The 25280-nt window shown below is 41.6% G+C and overlaps 4 protein-coding genes and 3 non-coding genes across 7 annotated transcripts; 6 read left to right on the top strand and 1 right to left on the bottom strand.

The window, feature by feature from the left end:
* The first annotated feature begins 5507 nt into the window (after positions 1-5507).
* LOC125744656 (heat shock cognate 71 kDa protein) lies at positions 5508-9843 on the top strand. The gene is made up of 9 exons (XM_049016699.1): positions 5508-5665; positions 6732-6941; positions 7035-7240; positions 7335-7487; positions 7692-8247; positions 8452-8654; positions 8878-9076; positions 9159-9391; positions 9477-9843. Exons 2-9 carry the CDS (start codon positions 6737-6739, stop codon positions 9672-9674), a joined length of 1953 nt encoding a protein of 650 aa, XP_048872656.1. The 5' UTR covers positions 5508-5665; positions 6732-6736; the 3' UTR covers positions 9675-9843.
* Positions 7524-7619, top strand: LOC125745568 (small nucleolar RNA SNORD14). Its single transcript, XR_007398705.1, has one exon. It is a non-coding gene; the product is annotated as a small nucleolar RNA SNORD14 (small nucleolar RNA).
* LOC125745569 (small nucleolar RNA SNORD14) lies at positions 8287-8382 on the top strand. The gene has a single exon (XR_007398706.1). It is a non-coding gene; the product is annotated as a small nucleolar RNA SNORD14 (small nucleolar RNA).
* LOC125745566 (small nucleolar RNA SNORD14) lies at positions 8701-8797 on the top strand. The gene has a single exon (XR_007398703.1). It is a non-coding gene; the product is annotated as a small nucleolar RNA SNORD14 (small nucleolar RNA).
* A 1259-nt stretch (positions 9844-11102) lies between the features above and the next one.
* On the top strand, positions 11103-20120 carry zpr1 (ZPR1 zinc finger). The gene is made up of 14 exons (XM_049016589.1): positions 11103-11608; positions 13378-13539; positions 15543-15633; positions 15842-15912; positions 15991-16077; positions 16567-16689; positions 16932-16988; positions 17070-17136; positions 17245-17315; positions 17441-17530; positions 18227-18337; positions 18476-18565; positions 19118-19183; positions 19318-20120. The coding sequence occupies exons 1-14, from the start codon at positions 11486-11488 to the stop codon at positions 19447-19449; spliced, it is 1341 nt and encodes a 446-aa protein (XP_048872546.1). The 5' UTR covers positions 11103-11485; the 3' UTR covers positions 19450-20120.
* Positions 20121-21298: 1178 nt separating this feature from the next.
* On the bottom strand, positions 21299-22339 carry LOC125744599 (histone H2A). The gene has a single exon (XM_049016590.1). The coding sequence runs from the start codon at positions 22233-22235 to the stop codon at positions 21849-21851; it is 387 nt and encodes a 128-aa protein (XP_048872547.1). The 5' UTR covers positions 22236-22339; the 3' UTR covers positions 21299-21848.
* A 165-nt stretch (positions 22340-22504) lies between these two features.
* LOC125744600 (histone H2B 3) lies at positions 22505-23647 on the top strand. The gene has a single exon (XM_049016591.1). The coding sequence runs from the start codon at positions 22588-22590 to the stop codon at positions 22966-22968; it is 381 nt and encodes a 126-aa protein (XP_048872548.1). The 5' UTR covers positions 22505-22587; the 3' UTR covers positions 22969-23647.
* The last annotated feature ends 1633 nt before the right edge of the window (positions 23648-25280 follow it).

Below are 25280 nucleotides of genomic sequence, written 5' to 3'. Positions count from 1 at the left end.
TCGTGTCAGGGGGTCACTGGTTATTCCCAGTGCCGGTTTGAATCCTGGTGACGATGTGGCTGTGCCTTTGCAGACCAGTAGCCAGCAGTTCCCTGGCCATACGTACCTTTCAGGTGGTGTGTGTGACTCAATGGGGTAGGATTCTGCCCCTGTGATCAGTAGTGAATTGACTGTTGGACCATTGAACACAACCCATAATCTCTAAATTTTGCAAAGACTGACTCTGCTTTATATGGGAATAAATGCAGGTCACTTTGGATCAAAGCTTCTACTAAATAATGATGAATGAGGAACACCAGATGTAAATCAAAATAAAGCATTTCAAGTCCCTCCCTTAAGTTCCGAGGCACCAAAGAAGTGCCCAAAGACAATAATTATTTTTCTCGCACATATTTCAAACCGACTCTCTGTCTCTTGGAAGACAGACATCGCCTCCACATAGACATGCAACCCACTAAGTGTGACTAACCTAACCTGACAGTGTGAAGTTGGACTTCAATGCAAAGGTCAACAAACGTCCACGCCCACATTTCTCAGCAGCATGAATCATCTGTGTTTATTTGGGTGGGGTTCTTAAACCAGACCCACCCCCTCCCTGTGCTTCATATGTGCTGCCACATTAGCTGAACGTCTATAACTTATAATCCTTTGACTTAGTCACGCTACTATTGCCTCCATCCGCTAAGCCATCTTAGTATGAACAATCCTAAAAGCATATACCAGACATGACTGCAGCTGGAGACATAACCGACAGAGATATTAAATACCTTCCCTTAACTTAGCAATACCCTTAGCTGTTGCTATGTATTTGTTTGTATACATATTGTATATACTGGATTGCTGGAGTGCCGCTAAATGATCTTTTGTTGTACGGGCAGTGACAAAACAGATTCTTATCTTTGTTTCTGCAGTCGAGATAAATGCTAAACGTAGTTTCATTCAATCACACTGCCCCTTTCCACAACTGTATTTTTAACCATGTTTGTTGTCTTGCGTCCATGTCTCAGTACGTCACGTTCAAATGTCTTATATACATTATACATTTATATTCTGCTTATCACTTTTTCTTATTACTTTTTATTTGCACTATGACCAACAAGGTCAAAATGTAGTCTATGACCCTGAAGATAACTATACCTACTCTGACTAGTAATCAGATAAGACAAGCCCATGATTAGACAAATATATTACTTTACTTCTGCAATGACCTCTTCCACTTCAGATTGATTCTGAGTGAATTGCCCATAGTCCACTCAACACATGCATCAAACTCCAGGCACCAAATGAATTACACACTGAACTTCCTCCTACTGCCAGCCCGTTTGGCTTTTATTATTCTTGAAGTCCCTTACAATACAATATCCAGCACAGTTAGGCGAAAGCGCCTGCTTGGCATCTCTGCCTGGCAGACCTCAGACAGTGCCCTTCTGCCAGCTACAGGGTCACCAGCCAAAAGCCACCCTTCACCGATGTTCCTCCTCTTTAATCCCGGAACATCTCTGCTTCTGCTCTGTCTCCTCAGCAATACCTCTGATGGATCTCTTCAGATTGGTACCTTTAATGCCCAGGGACCTGAAGAGACGCTCGGCTGATGTTCCTACATAGCTCTGCAACCAACCTCCAGTGGGAATGTGAATGCCCTCCACCCGCCCTGTGAGCATGCCACTGCCAGCTCTGCATACTTCTCCTTCTTCCTCTCGAAGGCAGCCTCCATTCCTTCCTCCCACGGAATGGTCAGCTCAACCATGATGGCAACCTTGGTGAGGGAGGACCAGAGCACTATATTGGGTCATAGAGAGGTTGGGGTGATTTCCTGAGGGAACCTGATCAGCTTTTTAAGGTCAGCCATTAAGTTCCACTCAGCTCTAGGTGTCAAGAGAGACCATGCCCTATGAGGGTATGACAGGTCCTGGTCTCTTTGTCTAACAAAGTGAATCAATCTCTGAGATGGTACTGGAACCATCGTGCCTCCAGAATTTCAGCCAGCTTGCGCAGGACCCAGTTGTGACGCCACATGCACCGGCCCTGTGTAAAACATTGCCTTACAACCGGAGAGGATGTAATGCAGGCTTGGGTTCTGGGAGCAGCAGAGTTCTTGTCTGTGCCATACCAGATGTTAATGTTCTGGGGCCTTGGAAGGATATCATATGTTGCCCTGATCAAAAAGCTGAGTGAGGCTTGAGGTATCCTCCACATGTCAGTCCAGGTAATTGTCCTGTTTACCACTGCCTCCCAGGTTGTCCACTTCCCTTGGTGGTGCTGGCCAACTGCTTTGATCTTATACAGCTCCTCTTCCATCCTTACCACCTCAGAGATCACCAGGTCATTCCTCTCCTTCGCATTGGCCTTGGGCCACATCCTGGGCACTTGCCCACAGCCAAGACCGATCCTGCCTTGTTGCGACACCCCCACAACTTCTTGGTGCTTCAAGCGACTGATGGCTTATTCCACCACTTACACTGCATTCCACTGACGTCCTGTTCGGACCTGGGTTTTGGTGTTTCGGACATTCAGATCCGATGAGTCTCTCAGTCGGAACACAAGTCTCACCTTCTCTTGTTTATAGCCCAGGCTGATGGATTTCAGTGGTAGTGGTAGTGTGTGTTTCTGCCAAACAGTGCCGCGTTGGAGGCCAAGTCATTTGCAGATGAAGTTGTTGGCTTTTTCGTCCATCGGCAAGGCTGTCAAAGCTGTGATGTCACTCAGTTTTAAAGGTCACATCACCCGTTGGTAGAGGGTGTGCTGGTAGCTGGTAGACGCTGGTAGACGTTGAATTTCCCCTGGCAGGTAGCTCTGATCAATCTTCAGGCCATCCCCGAGCTGGGACGTCACCATGGCAGCCATCTGCCGGTCAGATAGGTCAGCTGTATAGAGCCTTCCAAGGCCTCTGACAGGATGTTCCACCAGGAGTGGGATCTTCTCACCATCGACCAGAAAAGTGATGTTGTCATTCCTAACCTCCTTGCGAATAGAAAGGCTGCAGGACTTTGCTGGTGTGATCTTCCTACGGGCCCAGGTAAGAAGTTCCTCAAGCCTTTTCAGGAGCCTGGTGGTGCAATTTGTGAACAACAGAGAACCTAATCCTGTCCAAATATAAACCTTCACATAGACTTCTTTCTCTTATAATACATTTATAAACTTTTCCCATTCCAAAAGATTGACAATTCAAAATCTCCTTTGCCACTTATAATTAAAATAGCATTCAAAAGACATGATAGCTCATTTTTCGGGGAAAAATACATGACACATTTTTGGTCTTCAGTACTCAGCACTTTATTTTTTCAAGGAACAGTGCAATTACATATGAATAACTTTAATGTACGATTTAAACATATAACTGTAAACTTCCTTTGTGCGATTCATTCATTTGATTTCTTTCTTCTGGGTGTGAAACCTGTTTCTTTATCACATATTGTTGAAGACTAGATTGCATTTCACAGATTTCATTCAGGAATTACTCAAAATACACAGCTTGTCCCCCGCCAGCTGTGCAGAGTAGGAAATCACATCACATCCATCCACAAGTACAACTGTTCTTGAGGACACCGTGTGAAGCCTATGATTGCTCTGCTTTGATGACCATGCCCATGAAACTCCCACAAACTGCCAGTAGTGACACCGGTACAGAAGCCATACACTAACAGCTTGCATACAACACATACCTCTACTTCCACGTGTAGTATCAAGCAATTAAAGAATAGTCATAGTATAATAAGCATCAAAAAAGTTTTGAATATACAAATGCCAATGCATGCACAAATGCCATACATTGTTGATTGTCCATTAGATTTATATGTAATATTTAAATTCAATAAAGTATTTATTTTTTTTATAATCTTAGCATGAAATTCTTTTTCTAAAGATGAACATGTTCCATGACCTAATATCCAAAATATATAACATTAGGTCCATCCATCAATTTTCTATAATTGCTTGTCCTATTCAGAGTCGGGGGATTAGGAATCTATCCCGGTGGCTATGGGTGCATGGCAGGGGGCAACCCAGGATGGGGCACCAATCCATCGCAGGGCACACTCACACACCATTCACACCTATGAGCAATTTGGTAACTCCAAATCAGTAGAGCATGTTTTTGGACTGTGGGGGGAAACTGGAGTACCCAAAGGAAACCCAACAGAGACACAGGGAACACAAGTGAACATGGACTTCAACCCTAGTCCCAGAGGTCCCACCCCTTATAACATTAATTACATTCTTATCTTTTTAAATAAACAAACAAACCAATAAACAAACAAATCAAACAGCTGAGTTTTTTGTCTCCCAGCTAACATTTGCTTTCATTAACCTATTCATTTATCATCTATTAAAAAAGTGTTGAAAAGAGATTGGAAGATAACAAAAGGTCTCCTATCTTTAAGGACTTGTTTGTACCGTATTCCAGCACGCCTGCGTATTATCGTCAAAGACATTGCAAGTTCCGAAGCATGTAAATGTAATTTGTATTTTTCACATGTATGAAAAATAGCCTAGTACCAACGGACTATTAATAAACTACTGGATTTATGCTTTAAAGTAAATTAAATTTAAGTCCTTTTAATTTAAGCAAAACTCTTGTAGTACATTCTACTTTACAAACTTAGCAGTCGTAGCGTATATGAGGGACATACGTTAAAATATCTCGTCGCAAAGTAACCGAGTACTCCTGTGTTTGCGTATAATTTCTTCATTTTCTTCACGAACTGAAACAGCAAACTTGTTACACCAGGCGCCACGTGCTTGTTTCTTAGAAGGCTATAAAAAGGTGATGAGGCTACGCCGCTTAAGTATTCATATGTAATGCAATACTGATGCTTCATGGCAACACAATAAACCAGGTCATTAAAAAAGTTGCCTTAGTTACACTTAAAAGCTAAAAAAAACATTCGTTAATTTTTAAACGGTAATGATGCCATAAATTTGAAACAATACATTTGGAGTCCACATATTATATACATTAAATGATAAATTAATATTTGTCATACTGCAATGCGTTAACAAGAGACTATAGACAAGATTTTTAGCTACACAAAAAAGATGGAGATCAAATTGTATCGTTCTTATTTATTGGGTATCGTTTCATGTTTTTAGGCCCGGGGTAAGGGATAATGTATACTACACAAGAAAAGTATTATAATTTAAAAATAACCTATTTCATATATAAGCATATTATACGTATTTTATGATTTTATATATGTCAAATGAGTTTAAAATGATAGGGCAAAACTGCACTAATCTTTCATAATTAAAAACGTGCTGTCTCTGTAGGTTTCCTTAAACTGTAACACTTTAGCGTCAGCTTACGTAGGAGTCGTTTAGCTGTAGAAGGTCCTAGAATGTTACAGACTTTCAGTTTCATCTCGTCTCAACCTGTCGCATTTCCGGTTAATTTAAACAACACTGCCAATTATGTGTTGACACATCTCGGCCAATCATTTTACGACGCGGTGAACCGAAAGGCATTCCATGACGTGGCTCACAGGAGATCGTGTTTAACTGGTCAGCGACAGCCGCTTCTCGGGGCTGCGTGAAAGTCGATTGGCTGAGAAGGTCTTACGGCGGTCCGAAGAGGAGTACATTACCTTAAAATTTTTGTTCTTCGTTCTCAGACGGCAGAGCGGGGACAGCGAACAGTTTTCTCTTCCGTAAAACATAGCAGCAGAAGCCGGTAAGTTTTTTTTTTTTTTTTAATTTTTTTTTTTTAAAATCTTTATCTTCAATGACATAAGTAATCGTTAGACAACGTGAAGCTTTTAACGTTTTACTCACCGGCAAAATATATTAACATATTACATAAGATGTATTGTACTGGAAAAACCTTTCTATAACCAGAAAAGCTTTATATGTATTTCTTAACCCGATGTATTTCAGGACCAATATTTACACAGCTCTAGAAAATCGTGTGGCCTGAGTGTTTTATTTTAATGGGGGGAGGGGTGTCTACCTACATCCGCTTTTCATTTTTTTTAATTGAAGCTGTGTGGGGGGAATTAATGTGTTTGTCTTCCTGGTCATATAATACATATGTATAATGTATGTCAAGTGTAATTATTAAGTTACCGGTTTTGGACTAAGGTCACCTATTGTTAAGACTGGATGCTGCAGTAGCTTTTGTCCTTCGGAACATACTGTTGGGGGATGGGTGAAGGCACGTGCATTGCCGCAGCCGGCAACCGCTTACGATGTCTTAAATCACCTATATCTTCGCCAATCCTGAAAATAATGTTTATAAAAAATATATACTTCCGCATATTAATATTCCTACTGTGGGTTGAAACATTGTATTTTCAGCGTTTTCCGTATTTTAATAACGAACATGACTTTGCGGTATATGTCGATATATATGCCAATGTGTATGTATATACACACGAATATAATTTTTCTGGATTATATAAAATGTAGTAGAATCACTCTATGGTACGAAGTGTCCTTGGAACGTTCTTATAGTCGCAGTGTGAACCACGTGGCAACGTGGTGAGCCACGCAATGGTCTCGTGGGACTGCAGTGGCTTCTCTGGTTTCCAGTCGATGCTGCTGCTTTTCCACATTCATAATTTATGTTCGTATTTAAATATTAGAGATGGGTAACTGTAAATCGATCTTTTATTATTTATTTGGTTTAGGCCAAACTTCCTTTAGTTGTGCTCTATCAGAAAAGTAACTATTTTAGAAATGCTTATTTGTGAGTCATTGATTACATGCCCTACAGATGTATTCGTTTCTCTTCCATACAGGAAAAATGTCAAAGGGAACAGCAGTCGGCATTGATCTGGGAACAACCTACTCTTGTGTAGGTGTATTTCAGCATGGCAAGGTGGAAATCATTGCCAACGACCAGGGCAACAGGACCACGCCTAGCTATGTTGCATTCACTGACACTGAAAGGTTGATTGGTGATGCTGCAAAAAATCAGGTTGCAATGAACCCAACCAACACCGTATTTGGTATGATCATGTCCTTGGAATTATTTGTATGCAAATATTCTAATATAAATGTTTTGTGCCATTTTCACTGAATTGTAACCTTTTTTTTGACAGATGCCAAGCGTTTGATTGGCAGACGGTTTGATGATCCCATTGTACAGGCTGACATGAAGCACTGGCCCTTTAATGTGATCAGTGACAGTGGTCGCCCAAAAGTGGAAGTGGAGTACAAGGGGGAGACGAAGAGCTTCTACCCTGAGGAGATCTCTTCCATGGTTTTGGTTAAGATGAAGGAAATTGCTGAAGCATATCTAGGAAAAGTAAGTTTGATTTGCTTTTCATTGTTAAACATATCTTCTGACCCAAGCTACCCTGAGTTCTATGTATTGATGACTTGTCTTCTCTCCCCTTCAGTCTGTGACAAATGCTGTCATAACAGTGCCCGCCTACTTCAATGATTCCCAGCGTCAGGCCACGAAGGATGCTGGTACAATTTCTGGTCTCAATGTACTGCGTATCATCAATGAACCTACTGCTGCTGCCATTGCGTACGGCTTGGACAAGAAGGTGAGTTGATGGTCTCCTTGACCTGAATCGTACAGCTCGCTGTGATGAAGCAGATTCCTGAGTCATTCGTAGTTTCCACCAGAGGTTGAAAAACCAAAGATGGCACAAAATCTTCCTTGGATGTCTGAGCGAGCACTTTTAAGAGTAATATGTAGAGGGGGGGGACAAGGCATTCCAAACTAAGTTTCACTCGTTTTGTTACAGGTTGGTGCTGAAAGAAATGTGCTGATCTTCGATCTTGGGGGTGGCACTTTCGACGTATCCATCTTGACTATCGAGGATGGAATCTTTGAGGTGAAGTCCACTGCCGGAGACACCCACTTGGGTGGTGAAGACTTTGACAACCGCATGGTGAACCACTTCATCGCCGAGTTCAAGCGCAAGTACAAGAAAGACATCAGTGACAACAAGAGAGCTGTTCGCCGTCTCCGCACTGCCTGTGAAAGGGCAAAGCGCACCCTCTCCTCCAGCACTCAGGCCAGTATTGAGATCGACTCCCTGTACGAGGGCATCGATTTCTACACCTCCATTACCAGAGCTCGCTTTGAAGAGCTGAATGCCGACCTGTTCCGTGGCACCCTGGACCCAGTGGAGAAGTCTCTCCGTGATGCCAAGCTGGACAAGTCCCAGATCCACGACATTGTCCTGGTTGGAGGTTCTACTCGTATCCCGAAGATCCAGAAGCTGCTGCAAGACTTTTTCAATGGAAAAGAACTGAACAAGAGCATCAACCCCGATGAGGCGGTTGCCTATGGTGCAGGTAATGACCTTTCAGTATCTGAATTTGAATTTAAGGAAATCGCTGTGATGAAGCAGATTCCTGAGTCATTCGTAGTTTCCACCAGAGGTTGAAGAACCAAAGATGGCACAAAATCTTCCTTGGATGTCTGAGCGAAATGCTTTTTGCTTGTTTTTGATTTTGCTCTTCTGGCAAATGTCTGAATCCCATTTTCTGTCTCCACAGCTGTCCAGGCTGCTATCCTGTCTGGTGACAAGTCCGAGAACGTTCAGGATCTGCTGCTGCTAGATGTCACCCCACTGTCCCTGGGAATTGAGACTGCAGGTGGTGTCATGACTGTTCTGATCAAGCGCAACACCACCATTCCAACCAAGCAAACTCAGACGTTCACTACATACTCTGACAACCAGCCTGGAGTGCTTATCCAGGTAAGTCATGCAGTGGGTCTTTGGGGTCACTGGATTTCCCCTTTGCTCGCTGTGATGAAGCAGATTCCTAAAGTCATTCGTAGTTTCCACCAGAGGTTGAAGAACCAAAGATGGCACAAAACCTTCCTTGGATGTCTGAGCGAGTGCTTGCAATATTATACTTGAATCCATTTCTACTGGAATCAGTGGTGCACTGGCTGACAAACCGGCTCATCCTCCACAGGTCTATGAAGGTGAGCGAGCCATGACCAAGGACAACAACTTGTTGGGCAAGTTTGAGCTGACGGGAATCCCTCCTGCCCCACGTGGAGTTCCCCAGATTGAAGTCACCTTTGACATTGATGCTAATGGTATCCTGAATGTCTCTGCTGTTGATAAGAGCACTGGAAAGGAGAACAAGATCACCATCACTAATGATAAAGGTACTGAGCAAGACTTTTCTTCTATATAGAATATACAGTGCAAGTTGCCTGTATATATGCTTAATCTGTGGTCCTTTAACAGGTCGTCTTAGCAAGGAAGAGATTGAGCGCATGGTCCAGGAAGCTGAGAAATACAAGGCAGAGGATGATGTCCAGCGTGACAAGGTTTCTTCAAAAAATTCTCTGGAATCTTACGCTTTCAACATGAAATCCACTGTGGAAGATGAAAAATTGCAGGGGAAGATCAGTGATGAGGACAAGCAGAAGATCTTGACCAAATGCAATGAGGTCATCAGTTGGCTGGATAAGAATCAGGTGAGACAAAGTTCTGGCTGTGATTGACGTCTTGCCCTTAAAGTCTCTGGTTGTCTCATGTTGAATCTTTTTTTATTTTTAACAGACTGCAGAAAAGGAGGAGTATGAGCACCAGCAGCAGGAGCTGGAGAAGGTGTGCAATCCCATCATCACTAAGCTGTACCAGAGTGCCGGTGGCATGCCTGGAGGGATGCCAGGTGGCATGCCTGGGGGCTTCCCGGGGGCTGGCGGTGCCCCCTCCGGTGGTGGATCCTCAGGACCAACCATCGAGGAAGTTGATTAAATTGTAAACGCAATCAAGTGTGCCCCAGGAACCCAGTCAGTTAGCAAAGACTGGGCATTAGTTAAATTATTGAAGCAAAACAAAATTGCTGTTCTGAAATACTTGAACATGTGCCCTGTGGCACTGCTGAAGCTGACTGTGTCCTGGTGAATAAATATGTCAAACCTAATCTTGCTTTTTGAAGTTTGTTGCTTACTCATGTATGAAGTATATTTTAAGTCATGGAATGCATACAGAACTTTCCCAATTCCCAAATGTTCCATTTATCAAAGCCCCCATACTATTGATATTGGGCAGAAAAGCCATTTAGTCATGAAACGGTATTTGAAGAAGTAAGCAAGATCATACAGTGGCCATCCCTAAAAAATTAGGCGCTAGTTCAACATCTGTCAGGCGCTTAGAGGCTTTCAGTGACTTTTATATTTGACTACAAACCCGGTATCTCCAGTCCATATTTGGCTTTTTGTATTGCTTACAATTTTCATTATCACTTTAAGCCATCCTGTATCATACAGGCAAAATGCAAATCTCAATTAGTCAGTGGTGATCACATTTGACTCTTATTTAGGAAAGAATGAGGCTAGAATACTCAGAATACAGACTCGGTTAGTACAAATACGGATTTAAGGAAACATTGGGATGGGTAATCAAAAATGTGTATCTCAAAGCACAGAAATACAGTTCGGCTATTTTTGGGTTCCATGCATTTCCAGTAACTTCATCCAGTGTTTGCTTACTCTGTCAGTTGACATTGGTTTACTTCAGGTTTGCTCCCACAGTGCAAAGATGAGCAATTTAGTTGGACTGGTTTCTTAAACCTGTCATTGCAACAAAAACATTCTATACCTTAATACATTTCATGTTTATTTGTAGAATGATCATACTGTTTCACTGAGGTTAAATCAAAATCAGAGGAGAGGGAGCCCTGTCATGCACAGATTTTTACCAATTACACAGGTCTTACTTCTACGGAGTCTAACCACAGTAGCTGGTGAATTAAGTTTTGGCAGCATAAGTTAAGCGAAATAAGTCAAAATGCATAAAACCACAACAGTAATCAATGCATCATGTAAGAATATTTCACCCACTCTAGAAATTAATGTCTGGTCAGAGCTACTAATGAAAATTGACGTTAAAACCGTTCATTATGAAAAAAAAGTCTGACGTTGTAAGAGTCGGAGCTGTACTCTGTCTATGTGTAAACCCTGCTTTTTACTTCCGGTCATAATACCCATATTAACAAAACATTCTAAACCTATCGATACACTGACAAGCAAGCAGCTGGCATTGAAAAACAATTCTGCGAATATAGTTCCCATTCATTTAGCCAAATTACAAAAACTTTTCTCATTGTATTAAATTGCAAGGTATCTTATTGATTCGTGGCCTGATGGGGGAGGGGGGAGTTAATCGTGTATTCCGGGAATTCGAGGCTGGTCCTGATCGATCCGTCTCTAATTCAAGTAATGGTTAAATACTGCGGTCCTACACAGGCAGTACATGGGAAAACCGTTTTTGAGAACAGTATTTTTTCACAACGTACGACGCCTTATAGTCACTATCTTGCCGGAAAATAAGGCCATTTCTCAAAAAACGGAACTGCTCCGAAAAGACACGTGAGACCGCGTGCGGAAGCGGCCGCGAGCGCTTCCAGTTGAAAGGGCAACATCGTGGATGTTTCTAGCAATACCACGCTGCATCCAGAAGCTGACAAGCGGGTGTTACATACAAAATCAACGGCAAAATTGGGCATTTAAAATCGGATTTTGGTTGTTTTTAAAACTTGGGCTGTATAAAGCAATTAGTTAACTATGTCTGTCATAGAGGAGGAAGCTGTGCGTGGTGGAAAGGGGGTCTTCAGAGAGATTTGTAGTGAAGACGAAGAGTTGCAGCCCACAGAAATCGAGAGTTTGTGCATGAATTGTTATCAAAATGTAAGTCACCGCCTCGTTTCACGAATAAATACAGTTTTAGACGTGATTAGCGGATAAACTGCGTTATTGTAATATTAACCATCTATGGCAATCCCGTTGTCTGCTAATCATAAACAAACCGTGATCTTTAATTGCTGACATCTGTTCACCATGCACTTGGATGTCAGTTAATGCCCGTTTCACTTTGTAATCGCATTAACACGTCTAGGTTGAATGATGTTCTAAATAATATCTGAAAGTTATTAAATAAATGCACAGCAAAATGCATTTAGTTAGAATAATGGCGAGTGTAGTCTTATATTATGATTACGATTAACATTACTGATCCCTGGGAGAAATTCTGGTGCAGACAGCAGCAAGAACGAAATGCACAGACTAGCATACATTGCAAAGACAGCGCACGTAGTGCGAACACGTTTTAAAAAGTACACAGTAAAGAAATAGAATATCTTTAAAACATACTATCGTAGTATCATAGAAATAAATATTTACAGATAATAATAAACTAGTGATGGTATTTGTTATATACTAAGTCCTTCTCGGTATTAACCATATATGAAGGTTTGTGCCGTAACAGGCGTTTAAAACGAACGCGCTTATTCTGTTTGTTTTGAATGAGAGAAATTGAGGTGTCAGCCTCTTTTTTATAGCTTATGTTGCTCCCAGTTCAAGTGAGATGAACCAAAAAAATTCGTGTGTAGTAGGTTAATAAAACACCTTTAACATTTGCTTTTACATTTTTATGTAGGATTAGGACAGCAAGTGTTACATTTTGTCTACTAGCAAGGTCAGAAATGAAATCGGAAGCATTCTTCTGGGGAAGGAGTATTTCTTGTTAATGTTTCACTGAGGTATAATCTTCCCTCCATCTGTAAGTGTATGTATGACAGAGATTTATGTAAACAATATGAGGGACATTTTTGTTGATGACAGCCATCAGGTTAGCGTTGGACTATCAGTAAAAAACGAGACTTAAAAATATGTATAAATATTTTCCTTTATTATGAAAGAATGACAATACCTGCGAACTATGAGAGTGAAGGTAAACCAAAAAGTGTTTCCATATAGGTGTTATCCATTCTTACTTTCATTGTGGGAAAATAGTAATGCAAATGTAATGTGAAAGTAGTGGATGTCTTAAACTGACTATCAGAAGTTGATGCTGTTTTATTAGCACTTGCTGTTTCACAGCTGCGTCTCCTGGGTGAATAAAAATGCACAGCTGTTTCTTCAGGTGCTTCAGCATTTCAGAGGTAGAGATTTCAGGTCCAGAGAGTACAAATCCAGACCAAGATTTTGTTTCAACCAACCAATTGAGTATCAAGAGTCACAGTCACAGAGTACTGAACTGGTTGGTTGAAACAAAATCTTGGTCTGGATTTGTACTCTCTGGACCTGAAATCTCCACTTTGGATCAGATCTCAGTTGCCTTTGCAAGCTGTCTTTCAGCAGGGGTTGTGAGGCAGCATCGCCGGTTCTGTCCCTTTTGTAATACAGTGCTGCCCTCCAGTGGACAACTAAAAATTGCAGGGTTTTTTTTGTTTTACTTTTAAAACTATCATGTCAAGTCTGTATTCTAAAATAATCTTTTGCAGGCTGGATTGGAAACTTTCCTGGCACAACTTTATATGTACCTGTATTACAGTGCATCCCTCCTACTACTGTGGTTTGTTGATTTAGGAAGGAATTTGTCTATTGTGATATAGAGGTTATATCCTGGAATCGTCATTCTGATGATGTTTTGGGTCTTTTTACTCTTTCCTTCTTAGGGAAGCACGCGTGTGCTGTTGACAAAGATTCCATTTTTCAAGGAGATTATCATTAGCTCTTTCACGTGCCCCCACTGTTGCTGGTCCAATACTGAAATACAGTCAGCGGGCCGCATTCAAGACCAGGGGATTACATACACGCTTAAAGTCAGGTCCAAACAGGTAGGCCTGAGCTCCTTGTGTGTCATGCACATGAAATTGCAAAAAATAATCTTGTTTTAACCCTGCTGTTTTTTGTAGTGTTGTCAGATCATATGTGGCATGTATTAAAAAGACTGGTTTTTATTTTAATGTGTCTAAGGTAGGGTTGCAAATTTTAAATGCTTTTCCTGTACATTCCTCAATAATGGACATTTTTGAACATATACCTTTTCCCTTCGACTTTAGTGTTTCCGCTGGTGACTTATGTCTATGGCATCCCGCCATGACACAGGCTTTGCCGCCAAGCCAAAAAGTCGAGTCACGTACATAGTTAGGCTGCGTGCGGTGCAGTTAGGCCGAGTCACGTACACAGTTAGGCTGCGTGCGGTGCAGTTAGGCCGAGTCACGTACACACTTTGGCTGCGTGCGGTGCAGTTAGGCCGAGTCACGTACACAGTTAGGCTGCGTGCGGTGCAGTTAGGCTGGTGTTGCGATGTTGACTGAAGCACTGGAAAAGGGCAAACCTGAAGACTTAATTTAGCAACTGTTAAAAAATAGTTATAACTATCACTATAAAAATAATTATCCTATATTAATTCATGTAATTAAGTGCTTGTTTACCTCCATAGACGGAAAGGGAACATCCATCCATCCATTCTCCAAGCCTCTTAACCTTCTGGGTCGTGGGGGGTCCGCAGCCTATCCCGGAAGCTACAGGCACGAGGCAGGGAACAACCCAGGATGGGGGGCCAGCTCATCGCAGGGCACACTCACACACCATTCACTCACACATGCACACCTACGGGCAATTTAGTAACTCCAATTAGCCTCAGCATGTCTTCATACTGTGGGGGGAAACCAGAGTGGAGACGGAATATGTCATCACAAAACAAAAAACATAAATACATCAATCATCTGATGTTTGCTTTTTCTAAATAGTCCCCCAATAGTCAATCATTGTCCCCACGTCAAACCTCCTGATACACAGGAAACACCAGACTTTTGAACATAGTAACAATGATTGCGTTTGGCCGGGTACAGGCTTAATTTTGCACTCGACCTACATGATATCTTGCTTATGATGGCGACCTTAATAGGCTATTTATGCCATATACTTATGTCGATATAAAACCAAATCATAATAGCAGGTAAATTGTCTGACATGTAACTTCTTGAAGCCCCTCCAAAGATAAAGGTTAGCCAACTTAATTTTGAGTTTAGAAGATCAGCATATTTACGTGTTTTAGCGTAAACCTTATACGCACGCCGTTTACTGTAATGTCCAACTCTTGAAGACATCCACGTAGTGTCCTGATGTCTGCAATGGTTGGTTAGAATCCGCTGGTACTTTTGCCTGTGAGCACGGGTGGGCGTTGGCTTTTTAAATTGTACATAAGAGGACTTGTTGTTGTATTAAACCTTAGCCAAGCGTCACAGTGGATACAGTGCATGTTTTCGTTGTTTCGTGTGAAATGGTCCCACATCACTCCTTTGCTAGCTTCCTTATTGCTCTTTAAAAACCTGAGGGATTTCCGTGCTATCACAGCTAAGGCGAATGCCGCTTGCGTAGGCCAGGGCGTAGACTCTGCGTAGGGCTCATGAACAAATAAAAATCAGCTTTAGACTCTGCAACTTGCTTTTGTGAAAATGCATGAGACTTGCAATGTATTAGTTTTGAACTCTTGATCAACTAAATTCTTAATGAATAGTTGTTGATTAACCATTAACGACGCCAAAGTAATTTTAGCATTTTAAAAACTTTGCGGTGAAACACTGCCAGTGCTACTTACTCGTAGCACAATTTTTAAGAGGTGTATGTAGCTTTCATGAAATGGTATTCCATTCAGAAACACTTTTAAGTGGGGAGAAAATATTCCACATATCTAGATCCTTAAATGTGTTCAAGAATTCTCCTGCCTTTCTCTGACTGACTTGCCTGCAATACTAATGAAACATTATTACATGGTCAAATCTTAAGGAGTGTAATGAGCCTGATCATGCCACACACTGCACGTCTTTTGCAGGATATGAATCGTGAGGTTGTGAAAGCAGACAGTGCGACAGTTAGGATCCCAGAGCTGGATTTTGAAATTCCAGCTTTTACGCAAAAGGGCTGTAAGTATATATTAGCACATCACTCGTAATTTCATTCAATTACTACTTGTTAACTGCATTTACTGCTTGCCTTACTTTTACTCCCCTTGTAAAATATTTAACCTACAAGCGATTATTTAAAAACTTTGAGGTGTAGCAAGTGTTCTCAGTTCATGAGGAGTTTGTCACCAGAACAATTTTTAAACTTATCTTTTCTTCCCTGGCCCAGCTCTTTCTACAGTTGAAGGCCTGATTAGCCGAACTGTGGCAGGTTTGGAGCAAGACCAGCCAGTGAGGAAGGTACGAATTTTGCAGGGTAGAATCAGTTGATTTCCATACTAATGACATTTTGTACTTACGTAAATTTTACTTCCTCAGGCAACAGCTCCAGAAGTTGCAGCAAAAATTGACGAATTTATGGAAAGGTTGCAGAAGTTGAAAGATGTCGAGAGTGAATTCACTTTGGTGAGCAAGTGTGGTTTTTGCTGACAAATTTAGGTAGCTGTTATCTCAGTGGTTTTGTAATGTTGAAATAAATATCCCATGATTAACACTGAATACTTTAATACCTTTTAGTTTTGTGACGTTTAGAAGGCATATGCCCAGTGCCGTTTACATATTCCGTATTTTCCTAGCATTGTAGTTGCAGAGCTAAAACCAGATTTTTCAGCTTGAAAAATTAGTTCTATAGCAGAGTGGAGGCTGTCTTTGGGTGTTGTCAAAGCGAATCTGGAAACCCACGAGACCTTGTGGTTAAAGGAGCGGAATCAGTCTGCAACGAAGTGGGTGGCTGGCAGCATCTGAAAGCATAAATGATGCAAAAAATGTAGGCGACTAAAATCTGAGGAGTGTTTAAACGTACATCTGTTTTATAAAAGTTTGTGATAAGTAAAAGCTGCCCAGACCTTGTCGCTTACTGTTGGGTTTCCAGTTTACTGATGCACTTGTGTTCAGGTAATCGACGACCCTTCTGGTAACAGTTTTGTGGAGAACCCGTCCGCCCCTCAGAAGGATGACGCGCTCACCGTCGCCCACTACAAGCGGACGCCGCAGCAGAACGCTCAGTTGGGGGTGAAGGTGAGATGTGCCGTTACGGCAGGTTTCCCTCTGAATGTCTAACGTGAGCTGTCAGATGCACCATCTGCTTGGGCGCGGGGGGGGGGGTTCCGTGGTATCCATGCCATTTAAATGCTGAGTAGGTGTCGCATGGAGATCGGCTGGGTTTCATATCGCTTCTGAAGGATGCGCCTCCATGATTTGTTGCCACGGCAACAAATTTTTGTAACGCACTTTTAAATACACTTTGTAATGCTCTTTAGAGTGATGAGAAGGATGAAGAGAAACCAGACAATGACATGGAGAGCATGAGGAATGAGGCAAGTAGTTTTATTTATGTGTATTTGATCATTAATCCTTCTTAATATTGCAAATATAAATAAATGTCTCTCCATTGGCAGGTATTGGTGTTTAACACCAATTGCCCAGAATGCAATGCCCCAGCATCAACAAACATGAAGCTTGTGCGTATCCTTTTGAGGGACAGGAAGAGGTCCTAAAGCATGCATCTATAGCGAAATAAGTCAGAAGTATCTCAAGTCCTTCCTAGACATTGGTTCCTTTACGCTTCCTCAGAAATCCCACATTTCAAAGAGGTTATTATCATGGCGACAAACTGTGACAGCTGTGGGCATCGTACCAATGAGGTGAGTTTGTTCTCAGGACTGTGTGAATCACCTGATGGGTATGAATCTCTGCCGATTATGCTTCATCCTCTCAGTATGAAAAGACAATGTCTACCACTGACCCCGTCGTGATGTGGCTCTTGCAGGTAAAATCAGGTGGGGCAACCGAAGAGTTGGGAACGAAGATAACCCTTCGTCTCACTGACCCGTCAGACATGACCAGAGATCTGCTGAAGGTAACCAAACTGGACTGATCACTCTAGAACAATGTTTCCCAACCTGGTCCTTCAGCACGTCCAGACAGTGCATGTTTTTGCACCCTCTCACTGGGGGCAAAAATGTGCAGTCTAGCGGGGAGCTGGGAGGGAGCAGAAATATGCACTGTCTGGGGGTCCCGGAGGACCGATTTTGTAAAATACTGCTCTAGAGACTGAATATTCATAAGCATTAGGTCTTTTATGAAAGGTGAAACAAGATCCATGTCAATACCAAACTCATCTGGCCAATGTTAATATCCATTTGACCAATAAAAGGTCATGGCTATGATCCAGGTTATGATCTAGAGCCATTCCTGGGAATCATAAGGTGGGAAACATCCTGAGGAGCATAACAGACCTCTGCAGGCCATATGCCTCAAACAGGAATGTGGGAAGAAACCATGAAGGGAATCTTCATGCACAGAGCTGAGGCTGGGTTTTAAACACAAAACGCAGCATCAGTTCCTGCGTGAGCCACTGCATCAGCCTTACATTTAGTCTTTTGAGATACTTGATTTGAATATGACTCGATGTCGAGACAAGAGCGATCACCGCAGTGAACTTTAACTATTCGTGTGGGTGAAGATGCCTGTTGGAAGCCATGTTAAGTTGGGCCTCGATCCCAGCTTGGACCCCTCTTGCCCTGATGGTCTCTTGTCTGTGTGTTGGCTGCAGTCAGAGACGTGCTGCATCCTCATTCCCGAGCTCGAGTTTGAGCTCGGCATGGCAGCTCTCGGGGGGAAGTTCACCACCTTAGAAGGGCTCCTTAAAGACATCAAAGAGCTGGTAAGACTCATCAGTGATGCTTTTCATACCTGCCATAGTTTTGCTTGTATAGCAGTGTAACACTGTCCACTTACCTGTGGTGATGCATGTTTTCTGATTAAATAATACGCTTAATGGCATTTGTGATCCCCCTCCCAGATTGTGTCAAAGAACCCCTTCACTTGTGGGGATAGTTCGACACCAGACCGGACAAAGAAACTGGAAATTTTTGGTGAGAAAATTGACAAGGTAAGACACTTGTATTTTTTATTATTATTGGGAATCAAAGTTCACACTTCTGAAATGTGGAATTACACTACAGTAACACTGGTGCCTTCCTTCGCATTATGGCCATGTGTAGCGCATAGTTCCCTGTTCCAGCATCAGCTGCTATCGATGTTTTTCACAAGCAGAATGGTTCAGCTCCAGTTCCGACAGACAGGCGATTCACATCCAGGTTTTGTTAATACCACAGCACTCAGCTGAATCATATGTGCTGGGAAAACTGCTTACAACACAGCCAGTCGAGAACAAAGGAAGAGAATAGAGGCACCGATGACATGTAAAATGTCATTTTAGATTAGTGGTATATATTTGCTTTTGTAGTAGTTATCTAACATAAATTAGGTGTAAAGCTTAGTGTTTATAGATGTATGCATTTCACATGCGGCTGACATATTCTGTAAGGCACTTCTGTACTGTTCTTGCATAAAACAGATTTATAGCAGAAAAGAATATATACCATTCCTTATAGTTCGAGCTATACCTCCCACCAAATGACATTGCATTTTGTAATTATAGATTATTGCTGGAGAGATGGAGGCCCATATCATTCTGGATGATCCAGTTGGCAACAGTTATCTTCAGGTATAAATCAGTGCCCTAGTCCAGGGCTAAATATAAAAATATATTAAATATTCTGTGTGTGTGTTTTAACTTTAACAAAAATGTATTTTTAATGAGAGAGTTGCAGTGATGTGACGGGCTGTTCCTCCCTACAGAATATCTATGCCCCAGACCCAGACCCAGAGATGACAATTGAGAAGTATCAACGAACTTTCGAGCAAAATGAAGACTTGGGCTTAAACGACATGAAAACCGAAGGCTACCAGGAGGAAGCCAAGGATTCGTAGCTAAATTATTAAGGAAAGGGTGGGGAAAGGACACCCCCGTAATGTGAAACTTCACTGCACGGCAAATTTTAACACCTTGCGTTTCCTTTGACTTGACAAAAATGAATCTGTCCAACAGTGTAAGAGTATAATTCTCTTGTAATGTTAATGTTAAAATACTTGTTTTTGACAAATATTTCCTTAAGCACTTGAATATGCATCCAGGAGCTAAATTAGTAGTCGCTTCAAAGCACTAGACTCTTGCTTCCATAAATGCATTAAGTATTTTTCCACTGTAGTGTATCATATGACTGATCTTTTATTTATTACCGAGATTCTGTTAAGATGAGGATAAAATACATTTAAAAATAGAATGCCATTAACAGTAATTACGAAGGCAGGTTGATCATATTTTTGTTTCTTAATATCCCAGGAACACTATGCTGTAATTTGCTAGTCAGCACCTTTATGTAAAAAGCCATTTAACTCCTAATTTGTGATCATTTTGGTGCTAATTTCCTTTTGTTTAATTATTGAGTGGCGTTAACTGCCTTAAAGGTATTGTTAGTGTAAACTACCAGTGAATATGTTCTGACATGCGCAGGTGAATGCAAAGGAGGTCAATCTTTATTTCTGCTGGAATTGTTTTACCATTTAAAGAAAATAAATCACCTAAATTTAAGTGTCAGATATACCAGGGCTAGTTTTAATCTCCAGAATGTAACATTTAAAGGGGTGATTTGGAAAAAAAATGCGTCATTTAGTCATTTAAGGGATCTATGTAGCAACCAATCTTGCTTTTGTGAGCAAAATCCTTGATCAGTGCTTGATGCTTGATTCTGATTTTTACTTTAAAGCACTAGATGATTTGTAGATTTATCATTTAAAATGTTTAAGGGGGTTCAGTACCGGATTCTACTGCTCTGATATGCCAAACTCACACATGTTTTGTTTCCAGATGTATAAATGTAACATTGAGCCTGCTTTTTGTAAGTGGGGGGTCAAATGACAGTATCGTGTTGATTTCTAAGTACACACCCCTGTGTTAGAAATTGAGTTTGAACCCTTTGCACATCCTTAAGGATGGAAGTAAAACAGCCATTTAAAGCCATGAAGGGAAAGTATAGTACAAATCTAAGCCATCTTATAATTTTAGACAACAGTCTCATTGATTTTGTTTTTAATTTATGCTGTTTACCCATTAGAGAGAATTCGTGTTTTCGGGATGCTAAATTTATCCTGGAGGGCAAGCATGCTGTGTTGGCAGTGTTAAGTGCAGACAAACCTGTCAACTGTGGAATCAGATAAACATGTTCTAGAACATACTCTGCAGTTAGTTTCTGTCCACGATTAAAATTAAAACGACGGCTTATGTGGTTTATAGTCCAAGTTTCCGGCGAGAGGCAGATTTGTTTCCAGAAACGCTTAACCGGTCACAGGCATGCGGTCATTACTGGTTTCCTGGAGCCGCCGCCCTCGTTTGGATATGCGGAACAGGGTGGATGGCTAAGCTGGCAATCTGAATGGCTTTGTTCGAGGACACAAACATCTCAGCATCTCACGCTGGCCAGTGGAAGTCGGGTAGCTGGTTTCGTCGCCTCACATCGTCACTGTTGGCATTTCACCGATGACAACCGCACGATGTAAATCTCTAACCAGCTGCTTCTAACATAGAAAACTGACCATCGAGGATTAATGACTGCACCCCCAATCTGTACTGCACCATCGCGTTATTTGAAGAAAGTATTTGTGTGGTGGTGATCTCATCCGACCCAAACATGGTGGTGTGCGCACCACAGGCGCATGCGTACCCATGCTTTCTGCAATTTCGAGATGTAAACCATTTCAAAGAAAACATACAAAATGAAGCTTTCCATTGCGTGCCGTGTAACGCCACAGAACATTTATTAACGAACCAAATAACTGCCTTATTGATATTACACAATCATTCATTGACCAGGGCTATAACATCACGTTTCCACAAAAAGTTAGCAATAACAGATTACAAAGAAACTGTGTTGGTCCATAAAAGAATTGTGTGGTGCCGTTCACCCCACCCATGGATTCGCCACCATTTTGAAGTCCCATTACCTTTTAAGTCCGAAGCGCACACATATAGTGACAGCTTTGCAAGTCATGTTGGAACACTGTCACCTCAGCGGCGGATTTTTATTCCGTTATGACAATTATCCAGAATAGATACTGTTCACATGTAGCAAGAACACCACTCGGAAAGTTGAAGGGCAATCTACACATGGGCCAAAAAAAAAAAAAAAATCCTCCATCTCCAGACGACCAAAACCCCAGGCAAGACCATTTGGCAGTAGTAAAGTCGGGAGGAAGAAGCTCTTTAGATAAAAAATGGGCGGCTCTTAAAAGAGCCTTTGGGTTGATGTGTTTTGGGTTTGGGCTGGCTGTGGTTACTTGCTCTTTGCAGGCTTCTCAGTTTTCTTGGGCAGCAGCACGGCCTGAATGTTAGGCAACACTCCGCCTTGTGCGATGGTTACGCCGCCTAAGAGCTTGTTTAACTCTTCGTCATTGCGGACTGCCAGTTGCAGATGGCGGGGGATGATCCTCGTTTTCTTGTTATCTCTGGCGGCATTGCCTGCCAACTCCAGAATTTCTGCCGTCAGATATTCCAACACAGCGGCCAAATAGACAGGAGCACCCGCGCCGACTCGCTCCGCATAGTTGCCTTTGCGCAACAGTCTGTGTACACGGCCTACGGGAAACTGAAGACCTGCTCGAGATGATCGGGATTTTGCCTTTGCACGGGCTTTCCCTCCGGTTTTACCTCTACCGGACATTCTCCTTTAGGAATTATGCACAAGGGTCTGCAATGATTTTAAGGCTTCGTATAAAACCACAGCGACACCGTTTCACTTCTTTTGTATATTTTCTAGAATGACATGACATTTTATACTCGACAGGTTATACTGATTGGATAAAAGAAATAACTTCGATTTAACCAATAGTGCTTAGCTTCTGAGTGACTGACAATTTCAGGATGACCAATCAAATCATAGTTGGCCTGTGCCTTAATTAGCATAGCGATGCTATAAATAGAGGAAAGAAGGGCGGGGTGACCATATTCCTTATGCTGAGTTTTCGTGTTGAGTACACTGTCAATCAATTTACGAAGAACTCTAAAACGACAGAATGCCAGAGCCAGCAAAATCCGCTCCTGCGCCGAAAAAGGGATCAAAAAAAGCTGTGACGAAAACGCAGAAGAAAGGTGACAAAAAACGACGCAAAACGAGGAAAGAGAGCTATGCCATCTATGTATATAAAGTGTTGAAACAGGTCCACCCTGACACCGGCATCTCCTCCAAGGCAATGGGCATCATGAACTCGTTTGTCAATGACATTTTCGAGCGTATCGCAGGCGAGGCTTCGCGCTTAGCCCATTACAACAAGCGGTCCACCATCACATCCCGAGAGATCCAGACTGCCGTACGCCTGCTGCTGCCGGGAGAACTGGCCAAGCATGCAGTGTCCGAGGGTACCAAGGCCGTAACCAAGTACACCAGCTCCAAGTGAACCATCCGTCAGATGGCTAAGCTCGAGAAGTTCATCTGTGACTTCACGATGGAAAAGGCGGCCATTAAACGCCTTGTCATGTACTGTATTTAAGGAAAATCCAGTCTCAAACAGGAAACTCATTTTACGGAAGCGTCGCATTCAGATCTTAAATGGCATACTGCAGCTCACATTTGCTTGTTTGACTAACTGTACATTGACAATCGTTCAGTTAAATCGTTCTGTGTCCGATTCTGAATTGACGTAACATTCTTATTACGCCTGTGTTTGCATTCTTGCATGCACCTGTATGCTTGCCATTACAAACTGAACCCAAGGGTTATCTTCATACCTAATGGAAATCCAACTAATTAATGCTTGACTGCGATTTCACTTTCATGCCGTACCTTTTAAGGGGAGTCGTTTTCAAGTGGGGTTAGTACTGTACTGTAACGCATTACTAGGATGCGTTATACGTTTGCAGCCTGATTTGTCTATTGCGCTGTTTATATGGTATCCTATACTTTGTGAATAAACTGTCAAATATGTTTTTATCTTCGCTAAGGTGATGTTAAAAATAAACGTTTTAATTTTCGGAATCAAAATGGCTGTTTTTTAAATTGTGTTCTGTGTAATATGTCTTGCGTGTTTAGTGTGCGAAGTTCGGCAACATCATTAAAGAAATATTCATGGTAAATGATATTTTAGGATCTCGTATCTTTGGAGCGCTTAGTTATTTCTAACAAAGCTCTGTTTGTCCTCTGGTTATGTTTATCCAGGCAATACACGCCTATGCTATACTGCAGTATGTGGAGGCAAAAAGAAAGCAAATGTAAAGAATTCCCCCTGAATAAGAGTATTAAAAGATCACGTTAAAGGCGGCATATACTCGTTCCTTATTGTATGTCATACGCTGGCAAATGAAAAATCTGAACATGTTTACGGTTTTACTGTGATTTTTTGTGTCATGGCTGAGCTTAAACATAGTGTACCTGCCTCAAACACAAAGTGCTTTGTTTGTCAGGCTATCCTTAGCAAAGTATCGTCGTATGGTTAACTAATCTGCTCTTAGGAAATCTCTCTGGATTATAAATATTAAATTCCTCATATGCTGGCATGTTCAAAAAGATCACATGCAAGCCATCGCTGGTTTCCGTCTTCTGGGTTTGCAAGAAAACCAATCCAAGTCATTTGTTATGGTGACATTCAGAGGACCGGGGTTTTGTTTGAGGAAACAAGAAGCACCTTCTTAGACAAAAGGATAACTGAAGGGAGACCTGATTTTTATACAAAGAAGTTGGGGTCCATCTAAACATGATACATTTATCAAACTGGTTATATATCAGAGAGATGCTTTATGGTTTTGTTGCCGTTAATAGAGTTGGAATCAATAAAGCTGTATTCATTTGTAATACAATATGTGCATATAGCCATGCACCTTAAGTTATAGTTTTTTTTTAATATGACTGACAGATACTCTTTAAATACAGTTTTTAAACCAGTAACACCTGTATGTTGGCCAGGTGGACCAGTTCATCCACAGATTCATCCACAGATTATTAATGATATTAATAATCATCACTGTTATTGTTATAAATGATCATTAATTGATTGGTTGATTTGAATGCCGGTCCACATGCTCCGGTCATTCAGAAATTCAGGTGCATTACACCTATTAATTGTTTTGTATTTGTTTTTAAGACGAAAGAGCCATGTGTGGATGAGTGGGTGGGTCCCTTAGTTTCTTATGACCAGAAGGTCGCCGTTTGAAATCGCAGGGTCAACGGAGCAATTTCACCGTCGGCCCCCTGAGAAGGTGCTTAGTCCCCATTTGCCTGGGACTGACTGATCTTGATCCTCTCTCAGTTGTACATTGCTAAAGCTAAAAGTATATGCCAAATTAAAAAATATATAATTGAAGTATTTTTCTTAAAATTTTCAATGAAATTTTGTTTGTATGTATATATATATATATATATATATATATATATATATATATATATACATACACAGATATATATGTGTGTGTGTGTATGTGTGTTATATATGTATTTGTGAAATGTAAAATTATATAAACATAATTTTATGTTGCTCCAGTTGACCTCCACAGTCCAAAAACATGCTGAGGCAAATTGGAGTAACCAAATTGTCTATAAGTGTGTGTGTTTGAGTGACTGGTGTGTGATTGTGCCCTGCGATGGGTTGGCATCCCATCCTTGGTTGTCCCCTGCCTTGCGCCCATAGCCTCTGGAATCCATCCCCTACGACTTCGAATATGATAAGATGTTGCAGGAAATGTATGGAGATACATACATACATACATATACATACAT

Source organism: Brienomyrus brachyistius, chromosome 6, assembly GCF_023856365.1.
Source record: "Brienomyrus brachyistius isolate T26 chromosome 6, BBRACH_0.4, whole genome shotgun sequence".
NCBI lineage: Eukaryota > Metazoa > Chordata > Actinopteri > Osteoglossiformes > Mormyridae > Brienomyrus > Brienomyrus brachyistius.
This window is presented reverse-complemented; position numbering and strand designations above follow the sequence as displayed.

Excerpts from the sequence above, each read along its gene's own strand:
- LOC125744656 (XM_049016699.1), top strand. The coding sequence starts at position 6,737 with ATGTCAAAGGGAACAGCAGTCGGCATTGATCTGGGAACAACCTACTCT. Across the intron at positions 6,942-7,034 it reads CCCAACCAACACCGTATTTG|ATGCCAAGCGTTTGATTGGC; the intron begins GTATGATCATGT and ends TTTTTTTGACAG. Across the intron at positions 8,655-8,877 it reads AGCCTGGAGTGCTTATCCAG|GTCTATGAAGGTGAGCGAGC; the intron begins GTAAGTCATGCA and ends CATCCTCCACAG.
- zpr1 (XM_049016589.1), top strand. The coding sequence starts at position 11,486 with ATGTCTGTCATAGAGGAGGAAGCTGTGCGTGGTGGAAAGGGGGTCTTC. Across the intron at positions 16,690-16,931 it reads ACGCTCAGTTGGGGGTGAAG|AGTGATGAGAAGGATGAAGA; the intron begins GTGAGATGTGCC and ends AATGCTCTTTAG. Across the intron at positions 17,137-17,244 it reads AACAAACATGAAGCTTGTGC|AAATCCCACATTTCAAAGAG; the intron begins GTATCCTTTTGA and ends ACGCTTCCTCAG.
- LOC125744599 (XM_049016590.1), bottom strand. The coding sequence starts at position 22,235 with ATGTCCGGTAGAGGTAAAACCGGAGGGAAAGCCCGTGCAAAGGCAAAA.
- LOC125744600 (XM_049016591.1), top strand. The coding sequence starts at position 22,588 with ATGCCAGAGCCAGCAAAATCCGCTCCTGCGCCGAAAAAGGGATCAAAA.